General features: G+C 37.3%; 2 protein-coding genes across 2 annotated transcripts; both read left to right on the top strand.

Moving 5' to 3' along the window:
• The first annotated feature begins 224 nt into the window (after window positions 1-224).
• ctxn2 (cortexin 2) lies at window positions 225-6,877 on the top strand. Its single transcript, XM_047363744.1, has 2 exons — window positions 225-511; window positions 1,393-6,877. The coding sequence occupies exon 2, from the start codon at window positions 1,462-1,464 to the stop codon at window positions 1,705-1,707; it is 246 nt and encodes an 81-aa protein (XP_047219700.1). The 5' UTR covers window positions 225-511; window positions 1,393-1,461; the 3' UTR covers window positions 1,708-6,877.
• A 1,734-nt stretch (window positions 6,878-8,611) lies between these two features.
• On the top strand, window positions 8,612-23,537 carry slc12a1 (solute carrier family 12 member 1). Its single transcript, XM_047363743.1, has 26 exons — window positions 8,612-9,022; window positions 9,697-9,837; window positions 10,040-10,115; window positions 10,785-10,880; window positions 12,853-12,992; window positions 13,093-13,203; window positions 13,290-13,401; window positions 13,506-13,633; window positions 13,731-13,815; window positions 13,966-14,123; window positions 14,540-14,647; window positions 14,739-14,862; window positions 15,681-15,782; window positions 15,985-16,140; window positions 16,236-16,335; window positions 16,714-16,825; window positions 17,091-17,231; window positions 17,821-17,927; window positions 18,032-18,114; window positions 19,998-20,123; window positions 20,702-20,830; window positions 22,375-22,486; window positions 22,609-22,695; window positions 22,812-22,947; window positions 23,033-23,100; window positions 23,194-23,537. Exons 1-26 carry the CDS (start codon window positions 8,765-8,767, stop codon window positions 23,327-23,329), a joined length of 3,132 nt encoding a protein of 1,043 aa, XP_047219699.1. The 5' UTR covers window positions 8,612-8,764; the 3' UTR covers window positions 23,330-23,537.
• Window positions 23,538-25,767: the final 2,230 nt, after the last annotated feature.

The raw sequence follows: 25,767 nt of genomic DNA, 5'->3' as shown, positions 1-25,767 counted from the left end.
CCAACCAGTTATATGAACATGGATAAAGCATAATATACCTGTCAGACAATAAACAGAAGATGCAGGTTGCTTTTGTGCTGCTGCATTCATCTTGGTGGGGGTGATCTGTTGTGAATGAGTGAGGAAGCAGAGCAACTGAGTGAGACTAACAAGTGGTTGCCATGCAGCAGGAGCAAGCGTGCTTGCTTCTGGGGAGGGAGAGATAGAGAAACAGAATGATAATGAGCTGGAGGCAGCAGCAAGTTAAGCAGCGCTACAGGACAGGAGCTACATCTCTCAGGAGAAACGCATTGAACAGATTGATTCAGCTCCTCGCCTCTGCTCCTCTGTTTCTCTTTTTTTTTACCTTCAGTATTTTTTTGCTCAGATATGAGCTGCTAGCCTAGTGAATCCAGCATGCCAGTAATGGATGGATTAATGAATACATGTCTGAGGGCTCCAAGGAGGAGGAGGAAGAGTTGCTTGCAGGAATCTGCAGCAACAGGTCTGTAAGGATGGCATGGAAATGATGGTGAGAAACCTGCATTTTCTCCCTCAGACATCCTAACTAGAGAATCTGCCAATGCAGTCCTTCTCTTTCACCCTACCTCACTCCCTCCCTCAGCATACTTGTGCAGCGTCCTCCTCCTCATTCCACTTCCTTTCCCCCTCATTTCTTCATATGCATGTCCTCGCCTATCCAACCCTCCTCTGCTAACTTCACCCACCTGCTGCTTGCAATAAAAAATTGGAAGGTCCAGACTGTCAGAGGCAGACATCCACTCATGTGACTGAAGCAGTTTTGCGATTATGTGTGGTTAATTACAGTCACTCTCTTGCCTCCTAACGGCAGTGTACTGTCGGGTAGGCATCTGCTCACACGCAACAGGTAGAGATGTGATCCCTCTGAACTAAACACATGCAGGGTTGCATCTTCTTGAAATGTGATGTTTTTAATTTGCACATCAGCTCTGTTTGTGCTTCAACGGCTGGCTGTGCACTGCGACACACTGTCATTCTAACCTGAGTAGAAGAACTGTAGTAGTCACACAACATTGGCTCATTTTCCTCCACCCATTTTGAAGGATGTCTTTATCGCAGTCCTCTGTTCAATCTGGCAGTTTGGAGCTTTCTGCAGAGAAATTCCCAAAGGGGCAGAGCTGGACAGATCTCTGGACATCTGCTTGATGTCTAAATCAGAGGAAGCTATTTAAAGATACCTGTGGTCCTTCATGTTTTATTCAGATCTGCATTTTAATAAGAAAGTTCTGAACCCCTCTTACCATATCAGCACTCTTATTCCTCTTCATGTTGTCAACACTAATTGTGATTTATGAGGTGCATTAAGCAGATCTCATCCACACAAGAGACAAAACAGGACTAATTGGAAGAAATCATTTAACCCCTGTCCAGGTAACATGCAGGCTTCTAAACGCCTGACCCCATTTGAGGAGAGATGAGGCACCTAGATGTGGGCTTACCATGAGCAGCGTCCACTTCAACCACTCCCTTACTGCCATGAGCGGAAACGACATAATGGCGCACTCTCTGACTCTGGAGCAGAAGACAGCATTTGCTTTTGTGGGGATGCTGCTGGTGTTCTTGGGACTGCTGATAATACGCTGCTTCAGGATCCTGCTGGACCCTTACAGCAGCATGCCCTCCTCCAACTGGGCCGATGGCATCGAGGGGCTGGAGAAAGGGACGTTTGAGTACGCCCTCACTTAACGATGGGAACTCACTCACACACAACATGAAAAAAGACACCCAAGCCTGCACAACCAGGGCTCTTGACACTCTATTAGGTCATCTCCTAGTGATGCACCGAGCTCAAGCGCCGAAGCTGTGTGTATTCTTTGATGTATGTGAATTGCTAGGCCAGAATGCCTCCACTGTATGTGAGTATATGTGAACTGTGTATGTGTGTGTGTGTGTGTGTGTGTGTGTGTGTGTGTGTCTGACTGAATGTGAGACAGACCCCGTGTCACATCGGGTGCCCCTCTGCCTGGAGGTGTGTATTTTAGCTCATCAATTGACACAGAACTTGGATGTAGCTCCCTTTAAGCCACACCTACAAGCTGAATGTCACGATAAGGTGGATTTCTATTGAACAGGGTGGGAGAAGACTCAGGGACAAGATTCCTCACATAAACGTAGAACGGAGGGCAGCATGGTTGCACTTCTGCGCAGCAGAACTGTTCAGCACAAGAATGTAAATGGGTGGATACAGGGTATTATGTCAAACCAGTGCTTTGTGACCTATTCAAACCCAGTCTGTTGGGAATCTAAAGGAAAACAGCCACTTTGGTTGGATTGATCCTTTTTCTGGCATCTCGCATTCTGAAGTAATGCAGAGAAAGGCAAATAAGCAAACCGTGACCTACATTGTGGTATTACCTTCTAAAATAATGCAAAATGAAATCAGAGATTGTACTGCTCCTGCTTTGGGACAGTGGTGTACTGAATGTGGCCAAAAGTATACGGACTGGCTGAATAATGAGCATCAGACAACAGACTTTTTTCACCCACAGCACTGTTACAAAACACTGGAAGGAACTCACACAGCAGAAAGACAAGGGATGTGTGTCAGCTCTACAGTTCTAGACTTGACCATATTTTCCGACTCCTAGACCATCCCAAAACCCCCCGCGCCCTTCCAAACAGAGGAACACAGAATGGTCTGGAAACCGGTTTTTATAGTCTGGACTGTTCCTTTGCAAATTACTACGGTCTACTGTTTCTTCTTAGTGCTGTGAATCTGCCTTACTGTGACCTTCAATAGGTTTATGTGCCTTCATCTAGAAACATTAGAGCACCTGTTTGTGGGTGTGTGGGAGTGAGTGTGTCTATGAGTGAATGTCATATCATGATGACAGGCCAGTTGCTTGCTCCGCTGGTGATAGAGATTTTGCATTGGTTTCATTTGATTTAATGATGTGAAATAAAAATGATTTATTCACTTTAAATGTTGCAGCTCAGCTTTTTACAGTTTATGTTGCTAATAGACACATTTTTTGGCAGGCCCCAGTATAGATGTGTAAAAAGCCTTAAAATAAATTCTGATTTTGTTGTGTTAGCATAATCTCATCTAGAACATTTAAGAAATATTACTCCCTGTACAAGGGAAAAAATCTAATGTTAAGAAATAATGGCTTTTACTGGTTCCATATTATTGATGAGCCTGACACTGATATTTTGTACACCCCTTTTTGCCAATCGAACCGCACTTTGTCTTCTCCTATAACATTTCACAAGCTTGGAGAATGCAGAGAGGGCTGTTTGGTCATTCCACTCTGTAAAATCTCTGTTGCTAGTCCAGACTCCAGGCCCCTCTCTTATGCTGCCTTTTCTTCAGCTGGTTCCTGTGGTTTTCCATTAGTTTTAGGTCTAGGGACTGAGATGACAATAGACTAAGGTCGATTTTGCTTTTCTCTGGTGAACCTTTTCTGAGTCAATTTGCCCAGATGTTTTGTCTCTTTAACCTGCCAAAGCTATGAAACCATTTACAGTTTTCAGATTTGTTTTAAGTCCTGGTATTATAAGAGTTAACAATGTCATGAACTCTGGGCAAGAATCCCATAAGAGAAACAGGCCCACAGCATAAGAGATCCCTCACTGTACTTAACAGTGAACAATAAGTACTTTTCCAAACTTCTTCCTTTATTTTTACACCAAACCCTGCTGAAGGCTTTGTGGAGAAAATCATTATCTGAGTCACATGGTTGCAGTTAAAGTCCCAAAAGAGTTGAGCGGTTGTGATGGTAGGACATAAAAGGCTTTTTCAATTTAATTCAATTCAAAAATACTTTATTAATCCCAAAGGAAGATTAAATGTTGTTGTAGCTCATATTATAAAGGTATTATATTATAGGTGTGATAATATATATTTTTCTTGGTGTGCCTCCCAAAAATGGCATATAGAAAACTTCTGGTGGCTTTTATGGTGACCTGATGCCCCCAAGATGTTTTTGTCATAGTTTTCTTATTGTGAGCGTTGGAGATGTTTTTTTCTTGTTTTTTCACCATCCTGTCTGCTGTATGTGGTGAGAAGAAGATAAACATGGGCCCTGATCCAGCCTATTGCCTAGTGGCCACTGTGTCATCTTATATTTATACTGAAGGAAACCAGGAAGCCACTGATTACTAATTAAACGTTTCTAGAAACCTTGACCAACTTGAAAAGTAAAATATAATTGAACAAATGCTGTAGTTTGATTACTTTCACAGGGATTGTTTTGGGTATCAATAACTATGCGACAGGAGATTTATTTCTATCAGACGTTTAAATTTTAAAGTTTTAAATATCCTGAAATTAAAGGCAGGATTTGACAAAAGCTTTTAGTAAGGAGTTATGCTAATTCAGCATAACATGGATGTTTATGTCACATTTTGTATAATCTGATCAGTTTTCCATAAAAACTTTCCATCAGGTCTATAAATGTTTGTCCAATAAGCAGAGAGTGATAAAATATTTAGTTTTAAGTATGGTCTTCATGAGATCACAGGCTCAAAGGTCATAAAAGTGTGTGTTCAGTAAATGTACTCAGGAATGCTATTGTTATTACACCATTACAGCATTTGTCACCCATGTGACATCCTTATCTTTAAATATTTGCAGCAGAAAAAACTGTCTGCTGGTTACTGGCCTGAGTGAATGAAACAAGGGTTACTTAACTGTAAATCTCTTTTCTCTACATTTTCTGTTGTATTAATTCAGTTCAATTGGAAAATGCTTTATTCATCCCAAAGAGAAATGAAATATCTGAACGTTCTTTGAGATGTGATGAAGGTGGGAGGGATTTACAAAGTTATCTAGTGAATTGCTTAAAAAAGCCTTTTTGTCAAACAAATTTATGGATTTTAATATGGCTGGAAAAAACTTTCACTTTATGCCACCTCTCATTTATGATATTTTGTCGCTGTTTTTATCACAGTTCATTTATTTGGTTTTTAATTCCTTACTATGAAGTTAAAGTGTTGACATCATATAAAAGGTTCTTTAAATGAGGTGTTGTTAAAGTTTAACCTACCATTTTTCCAACCTTTTTGGCGTCATACTAAAAGCACCTTGTAGTTCAGGGTCACATGTAGATATCTGGGTTGTGGAAAGCTCCACCAAATTTGGTTTATTTTTGACAGGATTTTTATAAAAAGAAAAAAAAGAAAATGAGTCGGAAGCATTCTTATCTTTTTATCTGTAAAGATGTACAGTATATACATATAAAAATAACACATTGAGTGAGATAAACTGTATGTGTAATGATTACTAATTGTGTTTCAATGGATTGTAAAATAGTATTTATGGGAGTGCTTCAACATTTTTGAGATTGGAGTTGTTTTAATATGATGACAATCTGCACCACTCTGACTATGGATTAATTTTAGCCTGTTCAGCAAACTATTTGTTTTTTTATTTCTCAAAATTCAAGTTGTTACTTACTGCAGGTAAGATAGTGACTTCTCATGACCTTCTCCTGAAAATCTGACAGCCTTTAAAATGTTCATTCTAACCTTTTGAAATGAAATTATGAAATCTAATATTGCTTATCTATTAAAGTGTTAGATTAAGAACTTCAGCACTATATTTACATGAATGTTTTGCAGGTAGCGCAAGATATGACTTCTATTATTAACTACGTGTTTAATTGTGCTACTGACAATGAATTACACTTATCACTAATAACAAATTGTCCTTAGGTGTATGAATGAGTGTGTGCATGGTTGTTTGTGTGTTGCCCTGTGATGGACTGGCGACCTGTCCAGGGTGTACCCCACCTCTTGCCCATAGACTGCTGGAGATAGGCACCAGCTCCCCCGCGACCCACTATGGAATAAGCGGTAGAAAATGACTGACTGACTAATAACAAACATAAATTATCTTTTCTTTATTGACTGAATCAAAGCAAGGACTAGATCTTTGCATAAAATAATTAGACATAAGATCTCTCCCACTGTTGTGCAAGCAGCAGTGAATTGATAAAATCTAAACCCTGTGGATGATTATAGCCATTAATTTTGTATTGCTTTCTTTATTTCTGCTTTGTTCTGTTGCACAAAAATAATTACACTTCTGTAAGTCCTCATGAGAGCTTCCAGATGTCTTGTAACATAGTGCAAGTTGATGATGTGGCAGAATGATGGACCTTAACTTTGCTGATTATCAGGCATAAGCTTTATTACTTGTAGTTTTCTTACCTAGCAAGCTCTGTCCTTGATGTTTTAGTGATAAGACCACCTGATATAATAGGCATGTTATGACTTTAATCATCAAAAGTTATGTGATAAATATAAATATGGATTTCTATGAACTTAACCTCTTTGATCACCCATGGAGTCTTGTGAGGATGGATACAAGAATGGTTACTGACTCTGCCATATCAGAATGTTTTATAATCACCATTAATGATTAAAAAGCTGTTAAGTTTAATTATTTACTTTAAACTGATTCAAAACTGCACTTTTCTATGAGCTAATGCATATTGTTCTTGGACTCCTGCTATAAGGTGTTTGCCTTTAAAATTAATATTACGTTTTTCATTAAAGACTTTAGAGTAAATAATTACAGAGAGTTTATTCATTTTCTGATATATGCAGCCTTAGAATGACACCTGGTACTTTCACAAAGTTTGCAAAGCCCTTAAAAGCCTTGCAAACAGAGTAGGTCCAGTTTAGCTGAAGTGTATGACTTAATATGTTGCACAAAATCTTCTCCTCTGAGTTGCAGTGGGGAATATTAGCTAGGAGATATGTTATGGCATTTGCCTAGATCTTCAATACGGAGTGGCAAAGATAATATGCCTCATGATACTGGTAATACCATTTGAACTTGTTTTGTCATGTTACAGCTACAGACTTAATTGGATTTAATTGGGATTTTGTATGACAAACCAACAAAAAGTAGCTCAGAATTGTGATCTTTGTGTGGTGGAAAGCTAACACCACATATCACCCTGAAGGCGCCGTCCTCATGGAGACACATAGTGATGGCAGAAAAATGGTGATGGTTTTCTTCCACAAGGAAAAGGAAGCAGGTCAGTGGGGATGATAAAATTGGTGGAGCTAAATGGTTTTCATGAAAAAAAAAAACCCTGTTACAGGCTGCAAAATACTTTAGACTGAGTTAGAGGTTTGTCTTCCAGCAGGACAACAACCATAAACATTCAGCCGTAGGTGCAATTGAATGTTTTAGATCAGGGGTCGCCAGACCGTCCTTGAGAGCCACCATCCTGCAACCTATTTCAACCCAGTTGAATCAAATGAATGGCTAATTAAAAGACCTCACCAGAACTTGATGACATGCAACACAGAATGGTGTTACTAACTCAGGGAGTAGGGGGTGGTGTACTGAGAACAAATTCATAACATACTTCTCAGATTTTTACTTTAGCTTTGTAAAGAACAGGGCAAGATCTGGTGAATCTGCAAAACTATTCTCTTCTCTGCATATTTGCTTTGTGCAACCACAAAATAGGCTCAAACTGTAACCAAGCAGAGCATTGATGTCAATATTCTTGTAAAATAGATCTTTGGTGATCTGATTGAACAGATGAACTTTAGAAGTTGTGTTTAAGCAGTTACTCAATCGTATGTGGACATTTTCCTGTCTCCAGCATGAATCAGACACTATTATGATTGCGGAGAATTGTTCTAGCTTTGTTTTGATGGTGATGAGCCCTGCTGTCCAGTTGTTTGTCTTCTTTCAGTCTTTATATAGAAACACATGCTGGAGCGTTTCTTCTGTCAACAAACGATACAGCCAAGGTCAGATTTCAAGCCATTAGCCAGGCTTTCACTGCTTACATAAATCACTGTGGTGTATCAGTAATAAGGAAGTTTACCTGTTAAGAGGTTTTTTAACGGCTCTTTAGAAGTCATGTGAAGAGCCTCAGGCATATTCCCGTAATTTGTGGTCCTTTATTAACTCTCATTTTCCCAGTGAATGTGGCCATTTCTTCTGTGCTAGCTAACCCTCTGACTTTCTTCTCTCAATTAATGTGGCAAAGAGAGTCATTTAAGACGTTTATTAAGTCAGTTATATAAGTAGCATGGGTTCAGTATCTTAGTACCTGTTAGGATATTCCTCCAGACCTGATCTTAATTTTTATTGATTATATTGGATATATATGGAGAGAAATATCTGCTGAAAAAATTAAATACTTTTCTGCGATCCCATATTAGTCATTGGTGTTTCTGTTGTAGCTGAATACATCATAAAGGTGCTGAAACTTTTCCTAACGTTACATTTAGGCGTTTTTTTAGTGGAAAGCTCCATATGTTTATATTTCCTGGTGATTTATGCAAGGAGCCTGCAGATTTGGGGAAATACTACTCCCAGTGACATAAAGTGCAACCACAGAACAAGATGTGCCATTCATCATATAATATTAATAATCAATTTTCCAGAACTTTGGCAATGAGCACCTTTATCTCTCTGTTTTGCAGTTTATGACTTTGGTTAATGATTAAGCAACCCCTTTGTGTCCCCTGGGATGGAGGACATATCTGACCCCCTTCATTAAGTTTTCTGAGGGTTGATCCAAGGAATTGACCAATAGCTGGCAGCCGGTTTATGACTATGAGTATAAAGGTAGACCATTTGGGAGAAAAACAAGTTCATGCACGTGAAGCTCAACACAGCAACTGAGATCTTTCTAATTCAAATTCTTTAGTAATCAAGAGTCACTCATGCTCAGATCTGCACCTGTTTCTTTTACGTTGAATATCTGAAGACTGCTGTTTTATTGTTTTTTCACTTGAACTCTGAGAATCTTGTCCAGTATTCCAAATGGAGAGGTTGAAGTTTAATGGAGGAGGTCATGTCAACTCAGCCTTCGATTCCAACCTTGGTGAGCCTCCAATCTATGAAGAGACCGAATTCTCCAACGATGAGCACCGGACAGTCAGGCCTTCGGTGATCAGTGCTTTCGGTCACGACACCTTAGACCGAGTGCCCAACATCAACTTCTACCGTAATGCCGGCAGCATGAGTGGTCACCGAGTTGTGAGGCCATCCCTGCAGGAGCTCCATGATGTTTTTGAGAAGGTGAGTGCATGTCTGTTGGAGTCATGATGGCTGAGGTTAACCATTATCTCTTTGTTGTGCCTACGTGTCTCTCAAACTTCTTGTTTTGAAGAAACATAAGAGCTGTTAATTCAATTTTTCACCTGAGAGACAGTTATTACCCTCAGAGTAAACTAAATGTTGCTACTTAAACAATAACATATCCTCACAGTGTCTGTATCTGTCTGCGGCTAACTCTTTATCTTAAACCTTGTAAAACTAAAACTAAAAATTGTAAAATGTTATTTATGGAACCGAATGGCAATCAGCACACTTGATATATTTTCACTGCTGTTTATTCCGGCTCTTTTGTAAAAGATATGAGGCCATGAATCATTTAAGTTTACAGCTCTGAAACAGATCATCTTTTCTAAATGAAAACAAAAACATTTTACATCTTTTAGCAGAAGCTCCAATGGTAATTTTTGAACTTTCATATTTAGGTTTTGTAAAATAATTTGACGTTAATGTGAACGGGCATGCACCATCCAAATATCAAATTCACTTCTAAGAGATCTTAAAAATATGACCAACAATCTTTAAGACATGTCACACAGAGAGAAAGAGAAAAATAAACTACTATTCCATCATGAAGAAATGAGACAAATTTCCAAAAACATTTCTTTATTTTTTTGCCTCTACTCTTTCTTTTAAAGAATGGAGCGATCACTGTGCCCGAAACCGTGACAGACGATGGTGAAGAGGGCGAAGGGGCCCCCGATGATGATTTGGAGTCTGCTGTTCCGATCGATGTCAACAAAGGAGCAATAAAGTTTGGTTGGATTAGGGGAGTTCTGGTGAGTTTTGCTCCTGAAGACTTCCTTCTGGATGCTCGTCTTAGTAAAAGGGTCTCTGGTTTTGTAAAAACTAGAATCTTAATTATTTTAAGAATATGTTTTTGATTATTGGTTTTGCTAACAGAAAAAAATACATTGTAGCTAAAATGGAAAGCATTTTAAGGAATCTTGAGCTATGTTATGCTGTTCCTGTATTTCACAGGTAAGATGTATGTTAAACATCTGGGGCGTCATGCTGTTCATCCGTCTGTCCTGGGTTTTTGGACAGGCAGGCTGGGGTGAGTGAAAAATGTATATCTTAATGTGCAGGATCACTAATATGTACTCTTTAGAGCATTACAAAATACCCTTATTATCATTTTCTATTTATCTTTTTCTACTAATAGCTTCAATGACAGCATTTGAGTTTCTGAAGGAATTTTATTTGACTTTCTTATAACTTAGGCTAATTTCAAAGTCAGATTTGTGATTTCTGGTATTGCAGTTTTATTTTCAGACTGATATTGTTGTCTATGGAAATATCCTACTCATAGATCCTCTTAGGACAACCAGTGAAATGAGTATTTGTAACTGAAGAGACAAGAAACACTAAAATAATTATACATTTCAAAACCTGATTTGGCTAATTTTGGAGTAATTTATTGTCATTGTCCTTTTTGAGCTCCATTGCACTAGTCAAACATTTCTTCTAATTGGTCAACTTAATGTGTGTCTGAGAAATAGAGCTCTTTAAGAATGCATTAAATGTTTAAGGAACTATTAATCAATATAAGATTAAGGTTCAGAAGTTTGAAATAGTAATTTCAAACTGAAACCTGACTTTCTTTAAATATATGTGAGGTGTGTGTTTTTTAGATAACATACTGTGTTTACTGTTTAACCACCTGAACATATTGGATGAGTTATAATTCATCCTAATCTAAAACTGTTACATGTTCAAATTTCAGGTCTTGGAATTGTGGTCATCGGTCTCAGCTGTGTGGTCACCACCATAACAGGCCTCTCCATGTCTGCCATCAGCACAAACGGAGTTGTTAGAGGAGGTAGGTCACCAAATCATCCACCATACTTCATTTTTAGAAACGCAGACTGATGGGATAATTGAGCCCAGTTATTGACTAACTTTCCATGGTGGTATTTTATTCATACTGCTACTGCTACTGCAGTCAGCTGCGGCAAGTAAAACATTATTTAAAAGTATTCTCTGAGATAACACGTACTTTCTGTGACACAAAATCTTTCAGTTGGAGAATGAGGTGACCAGAAGGAGAATGTTTGCAGACAAAATCCCAAAGCCTTGAGGCTGCACCTGAATGTCACCTTTGCAAGCCTAATTCCTTCTCTTACAGCCCTGCACTGACTTAAAAATCAATTAATCTGTGATGTGGTGATTAATCATCCACTACAGATATCTGTCTTGAGGTGTACCCTGACAACATGGTACTTTGTGTATGTAGCAAAATGCAGCATGTGATTTTGTTGCAGATAACCTCACCAACCAGAAGCTTTCACTGAAAACCCCAAGAGAGTTCAGAAATGCATCAGCAACATAAGTGGAAAACAGCTGGTCATTTGACATGTTGCTGATTTTAAATATACAGTCACACCTAAAGTTGTTCAACGATGGCTGTATAAGAGGTTTATTGACAAAGCATACAAACTAGCAGCTGATTGCAATTAAATTCAAACAAGAACAATTTAAATAGCTCAATAGAGCTAATATTACACAAGCTTTCTACAATTTTAACAAAAACATTCCACTGTCAGTGAATAATGCATGTCTCCAAATCATTGAGCCCCTTCATGACAACCATCTTTAGCATCTAGCAGAGCACTCTTTTGCTGTGATTACCTACTAATGATGGTATTCATGGCCAGAGATCAGCTTTTGGAAGCATTCCTGAGAAATCTTAGCCAAATCCTCATAGGCAAAGGCCTCAAAATAATTAATATTGTTCGGTTTGTGTCCTGCAACTGCCTTTTTCAAACCCTACAGGGGAATCACTCAGAGTTAGTCCAGTAGGTTCACAATTAAATCTATATAATTCCCTCCAAAATTGGTCAATAACATTCTTTGATGAAAAATGCAACTACGTGTTTGTTGTTATTTTGGATTACAAATTTTGTATATTAAGTATGTTTTTCTTGATGAATAAGAAGTGATGCTCCCATCACAGGAGAAGTTAAATATAAGTTTATACTTCTGCCCACTCCTTTGAGCATATAAATATATAGATATATATATCTATATCTATCTATCTATCTATCTATCTATCTATCTATCTATCTATCTATCTATCTATCTATCTATCTATCTATCTATCTATCTATCTATCTATCTATCTATCTATCTATCTATCTATCTATCTATCTATCTATCTATCTATCTATCTATCTATCTATCTATCTATCTATCTATCTATCTATCTATCTATCTATCTATCTATATATATACATATATATATATATATATATATATATATATATATATATATATATAGATGCATACACATGTGTATACAGTTACTATCAGCTGCTACATCCCAAAAACGTTTGAAATGGAACAAAGTATATATATTTGTATTAACACTGTTGTTAAGTATGATTTTCATCAAATTAAAAAACAATCTTAATTATTATATTAATTAAAGGTGTTGCTAACAGAAATATTATATTTCCACTGTTGATAATGGTAATGAGTCAAATTTATGGTTTATATTTCCTCAATTAAATTAGCCGATAATTAACTTTGAGGCATTATTTTCATACCTATACATTATTATATGAACTAACAAGATGTATGAATTTTTTTCAGCTTTATAAACATTGTCTTCATTTTCTGCTCCTTTAGACGAATCAGAGTATGTTTTTCTGTTTCCTTTGCTGTAAAACAAAGAAAAACTCTTCATTGACAGAACATGGAAAAACAGATTTAAAGAAAACTTTCATTTGTTTTGTATTTAAATTGTATCTCCAAAATAAACCACAATTTGCTGAATCATTTTGTCATATCAGGAGGAGCTTACTACATGATATCTCGCAGTTTGGGACCAGAGTTTGGAGGCTCAATTGGTCTCATATTCGCCTTTGCCAATGCAGTGGCTGTGGCCATGTATGTGGTGGGCTTCGCAGAGACGACGGTAGATTTGCTGAAGGTCGGTGATGTTTTAATGATCAGATGAATGCTGAAGAAACTGACCACTTCTAAAATATCTGAATGCTTATTTATCTCATGGGTTTACTTGTTGTGCTCAGGAATATGCCTCTCTGATGGTGGATGACATAAATGACATCAGGATCATTGGCTGCATCACGGTGGTGTTGCTTTTAGGCATATCGTTGGCTGGAATGGAATGGGAGGCAAAGGTGAGGAGTCAACACTGTGCTTGTTGTGGTTACTCTGGACTTGTTGTGGTAAAGGACTCAAACCTTTTCACTTCTTTTTCCCACAGGCGCAAATTGTTCTGCTCGTGATCTTGCTGGTGGCCATAGTGAATATGTTTGTAGGAACAGCCATTTCTCCAACTGAAGATAAGAAATCAAAGGGCTTTTTTGGATATGAGAGTAAGTCATTCTCCCCTTGTCTAACAACCATCTTATCACAAGAAAGATGTTGGAACTAATTCTCTCTTCTTTTCCATCTTTGCCTCACTTTCTTTTTTAAACAGCAAAAATCTTTATGGAGAATTTTAAACCAGATTTTAGGGATGGAGAAACATTTTTCTCCGTGTTTGCTGTTTTTTTCCCTGCGGCAACCGGTATCCTGGCTGGAGCAAACATCTCTGGAGACTTGCGGGTAACTTTTAAATACAAATGTTTCTGCAGAAGTCAACTTTTTTTAGTCAATAATTTTAAGTTTTGTCCACACATGTATACTGTATGTTATTTTACAGGATGCCCAGGATGCTATACCCAAAGGTACCTTGTTGGCCATCCTGATCACTGGTGTCACCTACCTCGCCGTTGCCCTTTGTGTCGGTAAGTTAGCTGCAGTCTTTCATCCTTTAGTTACTGATAGGAAAATACTTTTTTTTCAGTATTATTAACAAATTTACTTGGTATGAGATCCAAACATTTTATTATGAAAAACTCCTTAGCAAGACACCTGTCCTTTCTTTTATTGGTCAGCCGGTACCGTTGTTCGAGATGCCACAGGAAACACAACCGACCTCATTACTCCTGGGGTGCCTTGTAATGGCTCAGCAGTAACTGCCTGTGAATTTGGTTATAATTTTTCTTCCTGCGCAACAGAACCCTGCAAGTTTGGCTTGATGAACAACTTCCAGGTAGGAAACCATTTTGTCCAACTCTTTTGTAAAAGGCATGAATGATTCCCTGGAATAAAAGTTCAGTGCATCTCAAACCATGTTTTAGGACAATCCAGTCAAGTTTGATAAGGCGGAAGATTTTAGATGTTTAACTAGAGAATACCAGAATCCAGAGATCAGAAGACCACAAATTCCCGTTTTTGTATGTTGTTGGGTCACAGGTTGTCAATCAGATACTTTCTAAAGCATCAAATTGTTTGTGGCACAACTGAATAGTACGTTTTTCTGGTTTTTTAGGGCCTATACCATCTCAGTAGGGTGTCCTTGATGGGGGGGTTATATCATCCATATTTAAAATCGCCATTGCATCTGAATAGAGTATAAATACTTTTTTGTTCATCTCTAATGTGCTCTTATTATCCCCCTTGACTTAGGTAATGACCATGGTGTCAGGGTTTGGTCCCCTCATCACTGCAGGAACCTTCTCAGCCACCCTTTCATCAGCTCTGGCCTCTCTTGTTAGTGCTCCTAAAGTCTTCCAGGTAGGTAACTTAAATTATTTTTATTACATTGCGATAAAAAGGTAGTTATGTTGCCATTACCGGTTCTAATTAAAGTTCGGTCTCGGCACAGGCTCTGTGTAAAGATAACATCTACAAAGCTCTGCACTTCTTTGCCAAAGGACATGGAAAGAACAATGAGCCAATCCGCGGCTACGTCCTCACGTTCATTATTTCTGTGGCCTTCATTCTCATTGGTCAGTAAAAGGGTCTGTCATTGCTGAAACATCTTAACATCCTTACACTAGTGTTGTACAGCTTCCACATTTTTTGGCATACTTGGTAAAGGGAAGAATCCCACATAAGGTATTATTGTTTTTAACCTTCCAATCATGCATATTGAGGAGGATTGGAGGGGAGGTTAAACATCTCCAAAGCGCCCTGATAGAAAACTGCAATAAACATTTCACTGTGAGATGAAGCTCCTATAATAAAATGTTTTTATATATCTTTACCAGCAGGGGTGCCAATAAATGTAGAGGTCATTGAATTTTAACTTTCATGCAAGCCTCCAGTTAGAAAGTTGTTACACTGTTTTACAACATGTTTTATTCATTGCAACAAACCCAATGATCTTTATGGAATATAGCTTTAGTTCCTTAGATCATTCATCTAAAAAAATCATTTGAGTTTCACAAGCGCACAAAGGCTTCATTTCAGTAAAAAAAAAAAACAAATGTCCTGTTTCTGTGCTTGGCTGTTAACATAGCTGAATCTCAGTGTACACACAGAAACTGCTTGAATTAACTCTTCTTCACACACTGTTGGTGTTTTTCATTAGACTGAATGTGAGTTTGCACCAGTAGACCATTTATCTTAGTACTGAGGCAGTTTGTGTGTTGAGCTTCACACATTTTTCTGTAAAGAAGGAAAATCAACCAAGCACACAAAACAAGGATGAACTCCAGTTGGGAACCATTTGATTCCATATTAATCATATAATTATGTCTGATACATACAGTACAAATTTGCAGTTCACAAGCTCCTGATTTTGAGATGTAGTCTTTTTTTATAGGTAATCTCAACACCATCGCTCCAATCATCTCAAACTTCTTCCTGGCATCTTATGCTCTCATCAATTTCTCTTGTTTCCATGCTTCCTATGCCAAGTCTCCAGGTGAGTTTCCATCAAGCAGCTCAAAGAATAAAAACATTAAATTCTTTATCCATCAATATGATGTTGAGTTATTTTTCCTGGGTATTTGAATATTTTTGATTGTGAATACATTAAGCCAGAGATATTTTGAAGAAAAAAACAAACAAAGCTGATTTAGTATAAATAAGTCTGAACAACCATCCTCTTTGTGGTGCTTCTCCAGGATGGAGACCAGCATATAAATACTACAACATGTGGATGTCTCTGCTGGGAGCCCTGCTCTGCTGTGTGGTCATGTTTGTCATCAACTGGTGGGCTGCTCTGCTCACATATGGCATTGAAATTCTGCTCTATATTTACGTCACAGTAAAGAAACCGGGTGAGCTTATTAATACGCCTGTAGGTGCTTCAGACATTAAGACTAGAGGAACTAACAGGAACTTACCTCTGACAAACCTAAAACTCTGTCTGCAGATGTGAACTGGGGATCGTCCACACAGGCGGTGACCTTTGTGAGTGCTGTCAGCAACGCTTTATCTCTAGCCAGTGTGGAAGATCATGTCAAGAACTTCAGGTACAAATCTGAAACATCTTTACTTCATTTTATTGGCCATTTTATTAGGTACAACTTGCTAGTATCGAGCTGTACCCCCTTTAGCCTTTAGGACTGCCTTAATTGTTGATGGCTTAAGTTGGAAACATTCCTCTGAGATTTTAGGCCTTATTTATATGATCTAGCACCACACACTTGCTGCAGATTTGTTGGTTGCACATATTTGATATTGGACTTTACATTTGGATGTCTAAATGTATTGACTAGCTGATTCACTATTTGTCTAAAGAAGCAGTTGAAAAAATGTGCCTAAAAATGTGGTGGATGATCTAATAAAAACAGGAAGGTTTCATGATGAAATGCAGAGTAACAATGATACACTCCTGTTTTCTTACTCAGGCCTCAGATTTTGGCTCTAACTGGGCCAGCACGGGTCAGGCCAGCTCTCCTAGATCTGGCTCACTCCATCACCAAAAACTATGGACTCTGTCTCAGCTGTGAGGTTTTGGTGGTAGGTTATGTTGTAATATATTATTTACAAGTGTCCTGTAGCATTGTTATATTTCTCTTTTTAACATTACAATTCCAAACTTGTATGACTGTAAAACTGCTGATTTGAAACCCAGTACATAGTCAATAGAATGCCAAACAGGGACGAGAGAAATGTTAATGCACTGGACATCAGCACCCCATGCGTGTCCTGAATGTGAAAGAAATGTGCGTGGAAAGTGTTTGTTCAGAATTCATTTAAACTGTACTTTTTCCAACCTTTTCAGGGTCCAAGATCGGAAATCCAGCAGGAGATGAATACTGTGATTGAAAAAAACCAGCAGTGGCTCAATAAGACCAAACGCAAAGTTTTTTATGCTGCTGTGGCCTGCGACAGTTTCAGGGAAGGTGCAGAGAGTCTGCTGCAGGTCAGTGTGGACGTCATATACACAACATGTCTGTAAAAAGGCAGGAAAACAAAAACAAGTAACATGAATTTTCCTCTAGAATAATGTGCAAATTGTGGAATCATATCACAGGAACGTGGCAGATGTGCAGAACCATGTGTCAATCTTTTTACTGCCTGTGCACTTCTTTGTAATGACTCTTAAGAAACTTGTCAGGACATTGAAGCAGCAGGTAGAAGGGAGTAAATGAGAAGCAGTGAAACATTCTTATGGACCTGACTATGACGCTCTTGAGAAAAGGCCACTATTCATTGTCAGGATTGCTCACTTCAAAACAGCACAGATAACAGCAAGAATATAAGCTATAATTGATTAACACTGCACTGGATAAGCTCCTGCAGATAAAGAGATATCTGCTGGCTGCTCCAGTCATAACTTCTGGCTGTAAAACAGAGACATAGCATTCTCTTCTACAGGACATTTTGAAAGTTTCTGGAAATTGTTTATAAGTCCATTGGGTTTTCTTATTGCGACGTAACAAACTGTCTGTGTTGCTGCAGTTAACGGCTTGTTTTATGAGATTCTATGAAGTTTTTTGCTTTGTTTGCAGGCTTCTGGTCTTGGCCGCATGAAGCCTAACACCTTAATGATTGGCTTCAAGAGAAACTGGAGAACGGCAGAAGCAGAGGCAGTGCAAAGTTATGTGGGAATACTGCAGTAAGTATCCCAAATAAACACGCAAACATGCTAAAATCACACTCAGCCATTAGAAATGTCAAGCAGGTCGACATAACTTGATGCACGGTTGCTCTTTATGACAGTGATGCATTTGACTTTGATTATGGGACAGTGGTGCTGAGGATCAACCAGGGACTGGATGTGTCGCATCTTATTGATGCAGAAGGTCAGTATGACGTTACTGTGTGGATCATTATACAGAATCTTCTTCATCAATATTTCATTATTCAAGTTTATAAAACAAACTTTTCGGTCAGGGGTTTGCAACTGACAGCTATGGTCTTCAGCTCTGCTGCTTTGGCTCTTTGTAACTTTGACCAAAAATGATTTTGATATGTGACCATGGCAGTAAAAGTAGTTGCATCATCTAATACCATGTATTTTGTGCATAAACAACAGTAATACAAAAAGATGCGCAGGTTGAACTACCAGTGTTTGCTTCACTTCACAAAGACTACAATTACATTGTTTAAAGAGCAATTCATTAGCAACGCTAAATACAGGATTAGTTTGACTACCAAGATAATGGGCATTTACTTGCTTTTTACAGTGTATGCTTTGATTTGCAACTGAATCCAGTAGGAATATATATATACACTTTTTAACATTACTAATTTGAATTTCGGGAAGGATAATAGAAAGGAAGTTTGGCACACCTATCTGAAGTTACTAGATTTTTATGCATCAAACAAAACAATATTTACATACTCTTCTTATTTTGATGGGAAATAATGAGGTGTATCTAATGTAAACATGATGCTGTAAAAAATAAATATGTTAAAGGTGTTTAGATAGGGACACGCCTCAATTTGCTCTTTCATTTATAAAATAATACTTCTAGGGAGAAGGACGTTTTGTGGCCCTTGATAGATTTTATTTTAAATGGAAGAAGGCAAAAATGTATTTTTGAATTGAGATTTTAGATTCCTGTTTAAGGCAAAATATATCATACAAAACAGCAAGAAGAAAGTCCCCAAAACCCTAAGAGAATTAAACACTTTGACTTGTTTTTTAACATCTTAAATAAAAAAAGTAGTAAAAAAGTAGTTGACCTTATCTGATAAGAACCTTGATCATGAAACGTTACTCTGCAGAATAATAATAGAGGTCGGTCTGTTTCAGATAAAACTTGGAACGATACTATAAAACAATCACAGATAATCATTGTTTTTCGGGGGAGTTTTTTTGTTTAGGTGCACAGAGATTTATTTCCATTTGGCAACAAATACAATGATGTGTTACCAATCACCATAAAAATATAATTAGGAAACCATTAAGAAAAAAAATATATATTATAGGGACTATCAGATGACCTACTAAAATATAAAAATCTGTTTTACAAAAACTTACAAACAAAAGTGGGTACATTCAGTCTATAAAATGAAAGCATTTTTAGTAATAATTCCTATAGATTTATTTTACATTATAAGCAAACACCATTAACTTTGAGAAATGCCACAATATTTACAGAAAAACATGATAAGCAGGTTTTAAGGTGACTTGGTTAAAAAACAAAAATAAAAAATATAATAAAATATGAAAACAAAATTACATAGCAAAACTGTTTCCATGTGCTTTTATGTTGTGTGACATATCCCTGATTCACCAGAATTTGATCAATCGATAACAAACAAGCAGTTCTACTAATTCAGTCTTTATAGTATTATAAAGTTGTTCTCCTTTTAATTTCGTGGAAAACAGACTTTACATCCTGTACATTTTAGCTGATCTGATGCAGCAAGTACTCCCAATCAAGCCACTACTACACGGCATGTTGTGTTGTATAATCTTATTATTCATTGCATGAGATTCATACCGTAGAAGTGAAACGTAGTAAAAGACATAAAAAGAAAGCAGCGGTGACAATATCTGTGGCTAAACGAAGTAGAATGGAAGCACAATATAGTTTAAATGGGACAGTAGCAATAAGCAGCAGATAAATGCACTAAGGCACAAAATTGAAACAAATGGACATTGTTTCCCAGATAATTCTGATTAATGACATAAGTATTCTCTGCATCTGATTGGTTATCTGATTGTGCTTTTCAGAGGAAATGCTGAAGGCAGCGAAGGAGCAGCAAGCATTGGATAATGAGATGATACCGAATGAAGGGAGAGCAAAGGGACTCTTTAGGAAGTCCAGAAATTCATCTCAACAAGTGCTCACAACCAGAGGTATCTACTTGGAGATATGTTCATCATAACATTTCAGATAAGCCTGGATCTATGCTATTTAAATCAGAGGATGCATCAGTGGGTGATTTTTAAATGTGTAAAAACTCTGCTTTACACATTCTCACCGAGTCAAAGAATAACATACATTTAACAACTGAAGTCAATGACTCACATATCTTTCTTTGGAACTTTTCCCAACACTGCTATTGAGGCTTAATTAAATCAGCGCTCCTACTAAAGATGTGGGTGTAATCCAATAATATGCTCCCATTTGTTCCACTTTGAGAAGCATCTTTTAAGAGCAGTCTTTTAAGCCAGACAGGAGAGGGTCCCTGCAGCCTCCCACTCTATCAATCTCTGTCTCTGCATCACACACAACCACTAGTGAGCTCCATCCTGGCAGGACAGTGAGGCTCGTTAGTATGCCACTTAAATCCTCCTGAGGGATACTTGTGTCTGTTTATTAATGACCAGTCCACCTCAAATGTCCTCCTGTTCCCATTCAAGTAAACTCTCCACATACCCTTACATAAACTGAGGATAATTTCCTGTGTCTTCTCTCTCTTTCTCCCTGCCAGTGTCAGTTTGCGGGCCCCCGCCTCCGCAGGTTGCCAAAATGAATGAGAGGCTGGTGGAGGCCAGTGGTCAGTTTAAGAAGAAACAGCCTAAAGGAACCATTGATGTATGGTGGCTGTTTGACGATGGAGGTAGGTGTCAATACCCCAGGAAAGCCTTTTGATGGGTAAATTTCTCACACTGTGACGGAATCCTCGGCACAGACACATCCGATCCTTCCTGAAAACAAAGCAGTCAAAAAAGACTAGAAACAGTAACAGTTTGTTGATAAAATAAAACAAAAAAATTGAAAACAATCCAAACACAGTTAGCAATCATTATAACAACTACCAACTGTCGTATATAAATGTCATCACAGAACAAATGGGTAGTTTTGATGGCAGATGATTGCATAAAGAAGATTTGGCTGCAGTTTTGGATTTTTCACCCTCTATCTTTTTGCTTTTGTTTTTGGCAAATAGCCATAATTCCTACCCTGGGTAGGGTGTCCCATTTAGTTCAGCAGAGTAAAGAAGGGGCTAGTAGCAGCTCTTTGATCCCTAAAAACTGATTTTTAAAGATCTCACTTGGAAACTAATGGGCAGGAACTGGGCTTGAAAATGTGCACTCAAATCTAAACATTTTCTTAGTTTTAATGGTACAATAACCAAAGCAATGTCTAGCTTGAAGTCTTGGATTTGGGAATAATAGTTGCAAGTCAGAAGAAACTGTAGAATTTGTCAATTGTTATACAGTGTCCAGGCTAACTATTATTAGCAATAATAATGGAATCAAACACTAGGACATTTTCACAAATAGAGGTTGTGTGTGTGAAGGATTTAATTACACGCCAACGGCCAGGAATGCAAATAAACTATTATGCTTATTTTTAACGTTTGGCAGCCATACTGGATTTTGGGGTTGGGGTCGCTGAGAAACATCTTCTTAGAATTTTGTATTTAAGGGGCCTTCAATTCCATGTAGTTCAGTTCAGTTCAATTCAGCTCCGTTTATTTATTTATTTATTTGTGACAAAACACAACAAACTGAGAAAGTCCAACTCTTGTTGTAGTGCAACTTTAAAATGTCTTGACAGTTGGGCTGTAATTGAAAAACGTAGATAAGAATTATTCATAAAAAGTTTGAGAAGCCCTAGTGACGTGAAATCTGATGCACTGGGCTGGCATTGAATAAATATAGAACGTATTTCAGTATATGCATAGTTGTACTAGTCATCAGTATGCTTCAAATATGTTTGAAGATTTCAACATCTAATGTCTGTTATTTCGGAACTTGTTATATTGGCTATATTTTATCAATAATCTTACTACATTTAACTACATACATTTTTCATTAGTTTACTTATGGTATTATACTTTTTTTTTGTAAGAAGCATAAAAATTGTCTACTGCAAGATTGGTAACTGTTTACATACAGTGCCAAGGAATAGGGAGAAGAGGAGGGTTAGGGGTAATCCCAAGCAATGGAAAATGAGATTCAGCCCTTAGATCCTTTCTCTTGAAGGAAAAAGATTAACTAGGAAAATCAAGACAATAAAAAGCACCTTAAGTCTGTTTTATTATCTTAAAAACATATTATAAATCAGTATGAATTGAAAAAGGGAAAAAATCACATGCCAGAAAAACAATTAAATATTTTTAAAGTCCTACAATTGACTTATCTTTTTTTCTCTCAGGTCTTACACTGCTGATTCCCTACATACTCACGACCAGGAAGAAGTGGAAAGACTCCAAATTAAGGATCTTCATTGCAGGGCAGCTGGGACGGAGTGAGATAGACAAAGAGGAGTGAGTCAACAAATTCATGTTGCAGTATTGGTTTTCACTTATCATGCAGACGTTAAGATGCCAAAAATAACTGATGCACTGAAATGAGGCTGAATCGGTTTGTGTGATGAATTGGCTTGCAGGATGAAGTCTCTGCTACACAAATTCAGAATTAAATGCAGCGACATCACTGTCATCGATGACATCCACGTTAAACCCCACAATGACAGGTAACCGCCTTCAATCAGTTACAGATTTGACTACCGTTACAGTCAAGTTGATCAGTTAGTGATACACACATAATAAAGTCAGCTCATCCTCTTCCTCTTATCTGCTGTTCCTCCAGATTAAAGAAACTAGAAGACATCATTGAGCCTTTCCGTCTACATGAGGGGTCTAAAGGCAGGGATCATGCTGAAGGAATGCAGAAGGAGTATCCCTGGAAAATCACAGATGCAGAGCTCAGCAGCTTTGAAGAGAAGGTGGGGAATAACAGTATGATTCTTTCAAGGTAATTCAATTGGAATTCATTAATTTAATTCAAAAATATCTCCTGCTGTTTTACAGACCAACCTCCAGGTACGACTAAATGAGCTCCTTCATGAATACTCCAAATCAGCCAACCTGATTGTTGTGTAAGTATAAGCAGCGGATGTCCAAATAATATTCAACCACCTAAACTACTCCACAATAATTCAATGTTTTTCTGTGTGGTTATCCCTCTGCAGGAGCATGCCCATCGCTCGTAAGGGATCCGTCTCTGACTTCCTCTACATGGCCTGGCTGGACATTCTGACAAAGGACCTCCCACCCACTCTGCTTATCAGAGGCAACCACAAGAGTGTTCTTACTTTCTACTCATGAGAACGTCAAAGGCTAAACACCAAAGAACAATGTAGCTGGATTGGAAGGAGCATTACAAAGACATTACTTTGAGCTATGTTCATGAGGGTACAGGAATATGAGTGAGACAGTTTTCCAGACCCACATCAGTTATATGTTCATGCTCTGATACATATTTAAAAAAATAAAGAAAACACGTAATATAATAAACAGAAATGAAAAAAAGGGATTTAGAGGGTGTGCTTTTTTCTCTTGCTCTCGGTGGACGACACTCGCATTTTCTCCTTGCAAACACACTCAGACTTATATATTCGCACCCTCAAGATCCCACCGTACCTTTGCTGAATCTTTACTTATGTTTGTGTTGCTTACCCCTGCTGAGGTTTTTTTTTGTACTGTTTCAGACTCTATTCTGCTAAGAATAGAGTCTGAAATATGATTTTTTTCCCTCCTATCTTACTTTACCTAAATGTGTGATTTCATTACTTTTCATAGATTTTACCAGCAAAAACCAAACATTATTAGTAACTTGGACTTTAGCTGCTCTTACACCAATGACCCAGCTTTCTTAATTAGATTACTTAGTTCAACTTTAGCACCAGTAAAAGCAATATATTATTAGCACCTGAAAATGTGGATCAAAGCTGTTTTGTACCAGTGACTCAGCTTCACTAGTTAGAATTCACTGGAATGATGAGACTTCTTAGCACAAGATGCTTTCCCCTACATAGAGGACTTAATGATATAATTACCTCTTTAGAAAGATTGGTTTAGAACCAGCTCTTACCAGTAAAACCCAAAGGATTATTAATGTTATCTGTATCATTGTAATATTGACCAGAGATTTTTAGATTTCTCAGAAGGATTCATAGATTTTTAGATTTCTTAGCATTTGATTTGTTTTTCTGTGTTCTTTGTGATTGTATTGTAATTGTATGTACAGCGCTTTGAGTGTCTCGTTACTGAAAAGCGCTATATAAATAAACTTACCTTACCTTACCTTACCTAGATAATATGACAGTTATATAAAATGTGTCATTAAGATTTGAAGCAGTTCAACATCATTATTGCAATGTGTGATGCTGCTGCCAGCTTTTTAGCATTACCTCACTGTGTAGCTACTAAGAAATGCTGCAGTTTTCTATTATAGAACAAGACACTGCTGCAGTGTTTAAATTCTGTGACTGTTATATAAATGTACATAGGATACTGGAGTGGATGTATTCGGGATATTTTTTTTAAGTCAAAAAGCTTTAATAAATCATCACCAATAGGCTATGATGCTGTCTTAAGTTAATATTAGTACTTTGTTCACTGTTTGTAATACTGGTTTAATTCTTTTTTGTACACATTCTTAAAGTTTAAAATACAGAGAACATTATATTGCATATTGTTTACTCAGTCCACCTAATGTTGCTTCAATGTTTTAATTTCATTACCACAACACACTTTTTGTTTAAAAACAATTGATTCAAAATACTATTAAAATTATTTTTGTCTTTTTACCCATCATTGTGTGATTATATTTAAATAAATGGGAATATTTGAAAAAAAATAAATACTTAGAACTTTTGATAATTTCTGGTTTGGGTTCTTTTTCCATGCTTGGGATTTTTAAGTGATATGTATTAAAAGTATCCATTCCACTTTTCCAGATTATTTTACACAAAAAAGATTCTGTGTATTTTATTAGGACTTTGTGTGGTAGATGAACACACAGTAGTGCATAATTTTGAAATGGAGGGAAGACATCATATTGATTTTCTCACAATATAAAAAGCAATGTATACCAAATACTAATACTAAGTACAAAATAAAACCAAATTGCATTCAAAAGTCACCTGATTAGAGTCCATATGTCTTTAGTTTATTCTCAGAGATTTCAGATTTGTCAGTATGTTGAAAGCCATCAGTTTCTTTCTACTTCAGAAGTGTGCACTACCTTGTGTCAACATGTCACATAATATCCCAGTATAATACAATGAATTTTGTAGTTGTTACTTGACAAAATATAAAAGATTTCAATGGGTATGAATACCTTTGCAAAGGTGTGGTATATTATGTGGTACTACTTGTATACTTCTATAAATACATAGTTTTATTATGACACAGACCTATATGTTATGAGGAATACAGATGTTTGCCCATCTTGGAACTAACCAGGAGAATGTGAGCAAATCTGATAAGCCCCAGAAATAAGAGGCTAGTTTATTTTGAGGACACAATGTCATGGGAAATGTGGCATAGTTATTCAAACAAGAAGACTTTCAATTAGGAAGGGAGCTGTAGGTCATGTTGGCATACTAAATAATAACAGAAACGTGTAAGAAAATGATTTATTACCAAACGAGCGGCAGACTAAGATGAAACTGATGACAAAAAAAATTACGTGGGACTGGAAATTATTATTATTATTATTTTTACTATATTTATTTCATCTTATTTCATCTGCGTTTTCA

The sequence above is a fragment of the Girardinichthys multiradiatus genome, chromosome 4 (genome assembly GCF_021462225.1).
Source record: "Girardinichthys multiradiatus isolate DD_20200921_A chromosome 4, DD_fGirMul_XY1, whole genome shotgun sequence".
Lineage (NCBI taxonomy): Eukaryota > Metazoa > Chordata > Actinopteri > Cyprinodontiformes > Goodeidae > Girardinichthys > Girardinichthys multiradiatus.
The sequence above is the reverse complement of the archived record's forward strand: the minus strand, read 5'-3'. Positions and strand labels throughout refer to the sequence as shown.

Coding starts and splice junctions, on each gene's coding strand:
- ctxn2 (XM_047363744.1), top strand. CDS start 1,462: ATGAGCAGCGTCCACTTCAACCACTCCCTTACTGCCATGAGCGGAAAC.
- slc12a1 (XM_047363743.1), top strand. CDS start 8,765: ATGGAGAGGTTGAAGTTTAATGGAGGAGGTCATGTCAACTCAGCCTTC. Junction 12,993..13,092: donor CGACGGTAGATTTGCTGAAG/GTCGGTGATGTT, acceptor TGTTGTGCTCAG/GAATATGCCTCTCTGATGGT. Junction 23,101..23,193: donor TCAGCCAACCTGATTGTTGT/GTAAGTATAAGC, acceptor ATCCCTCTGCAG/GAGCATGCCCATCGCTCGTA.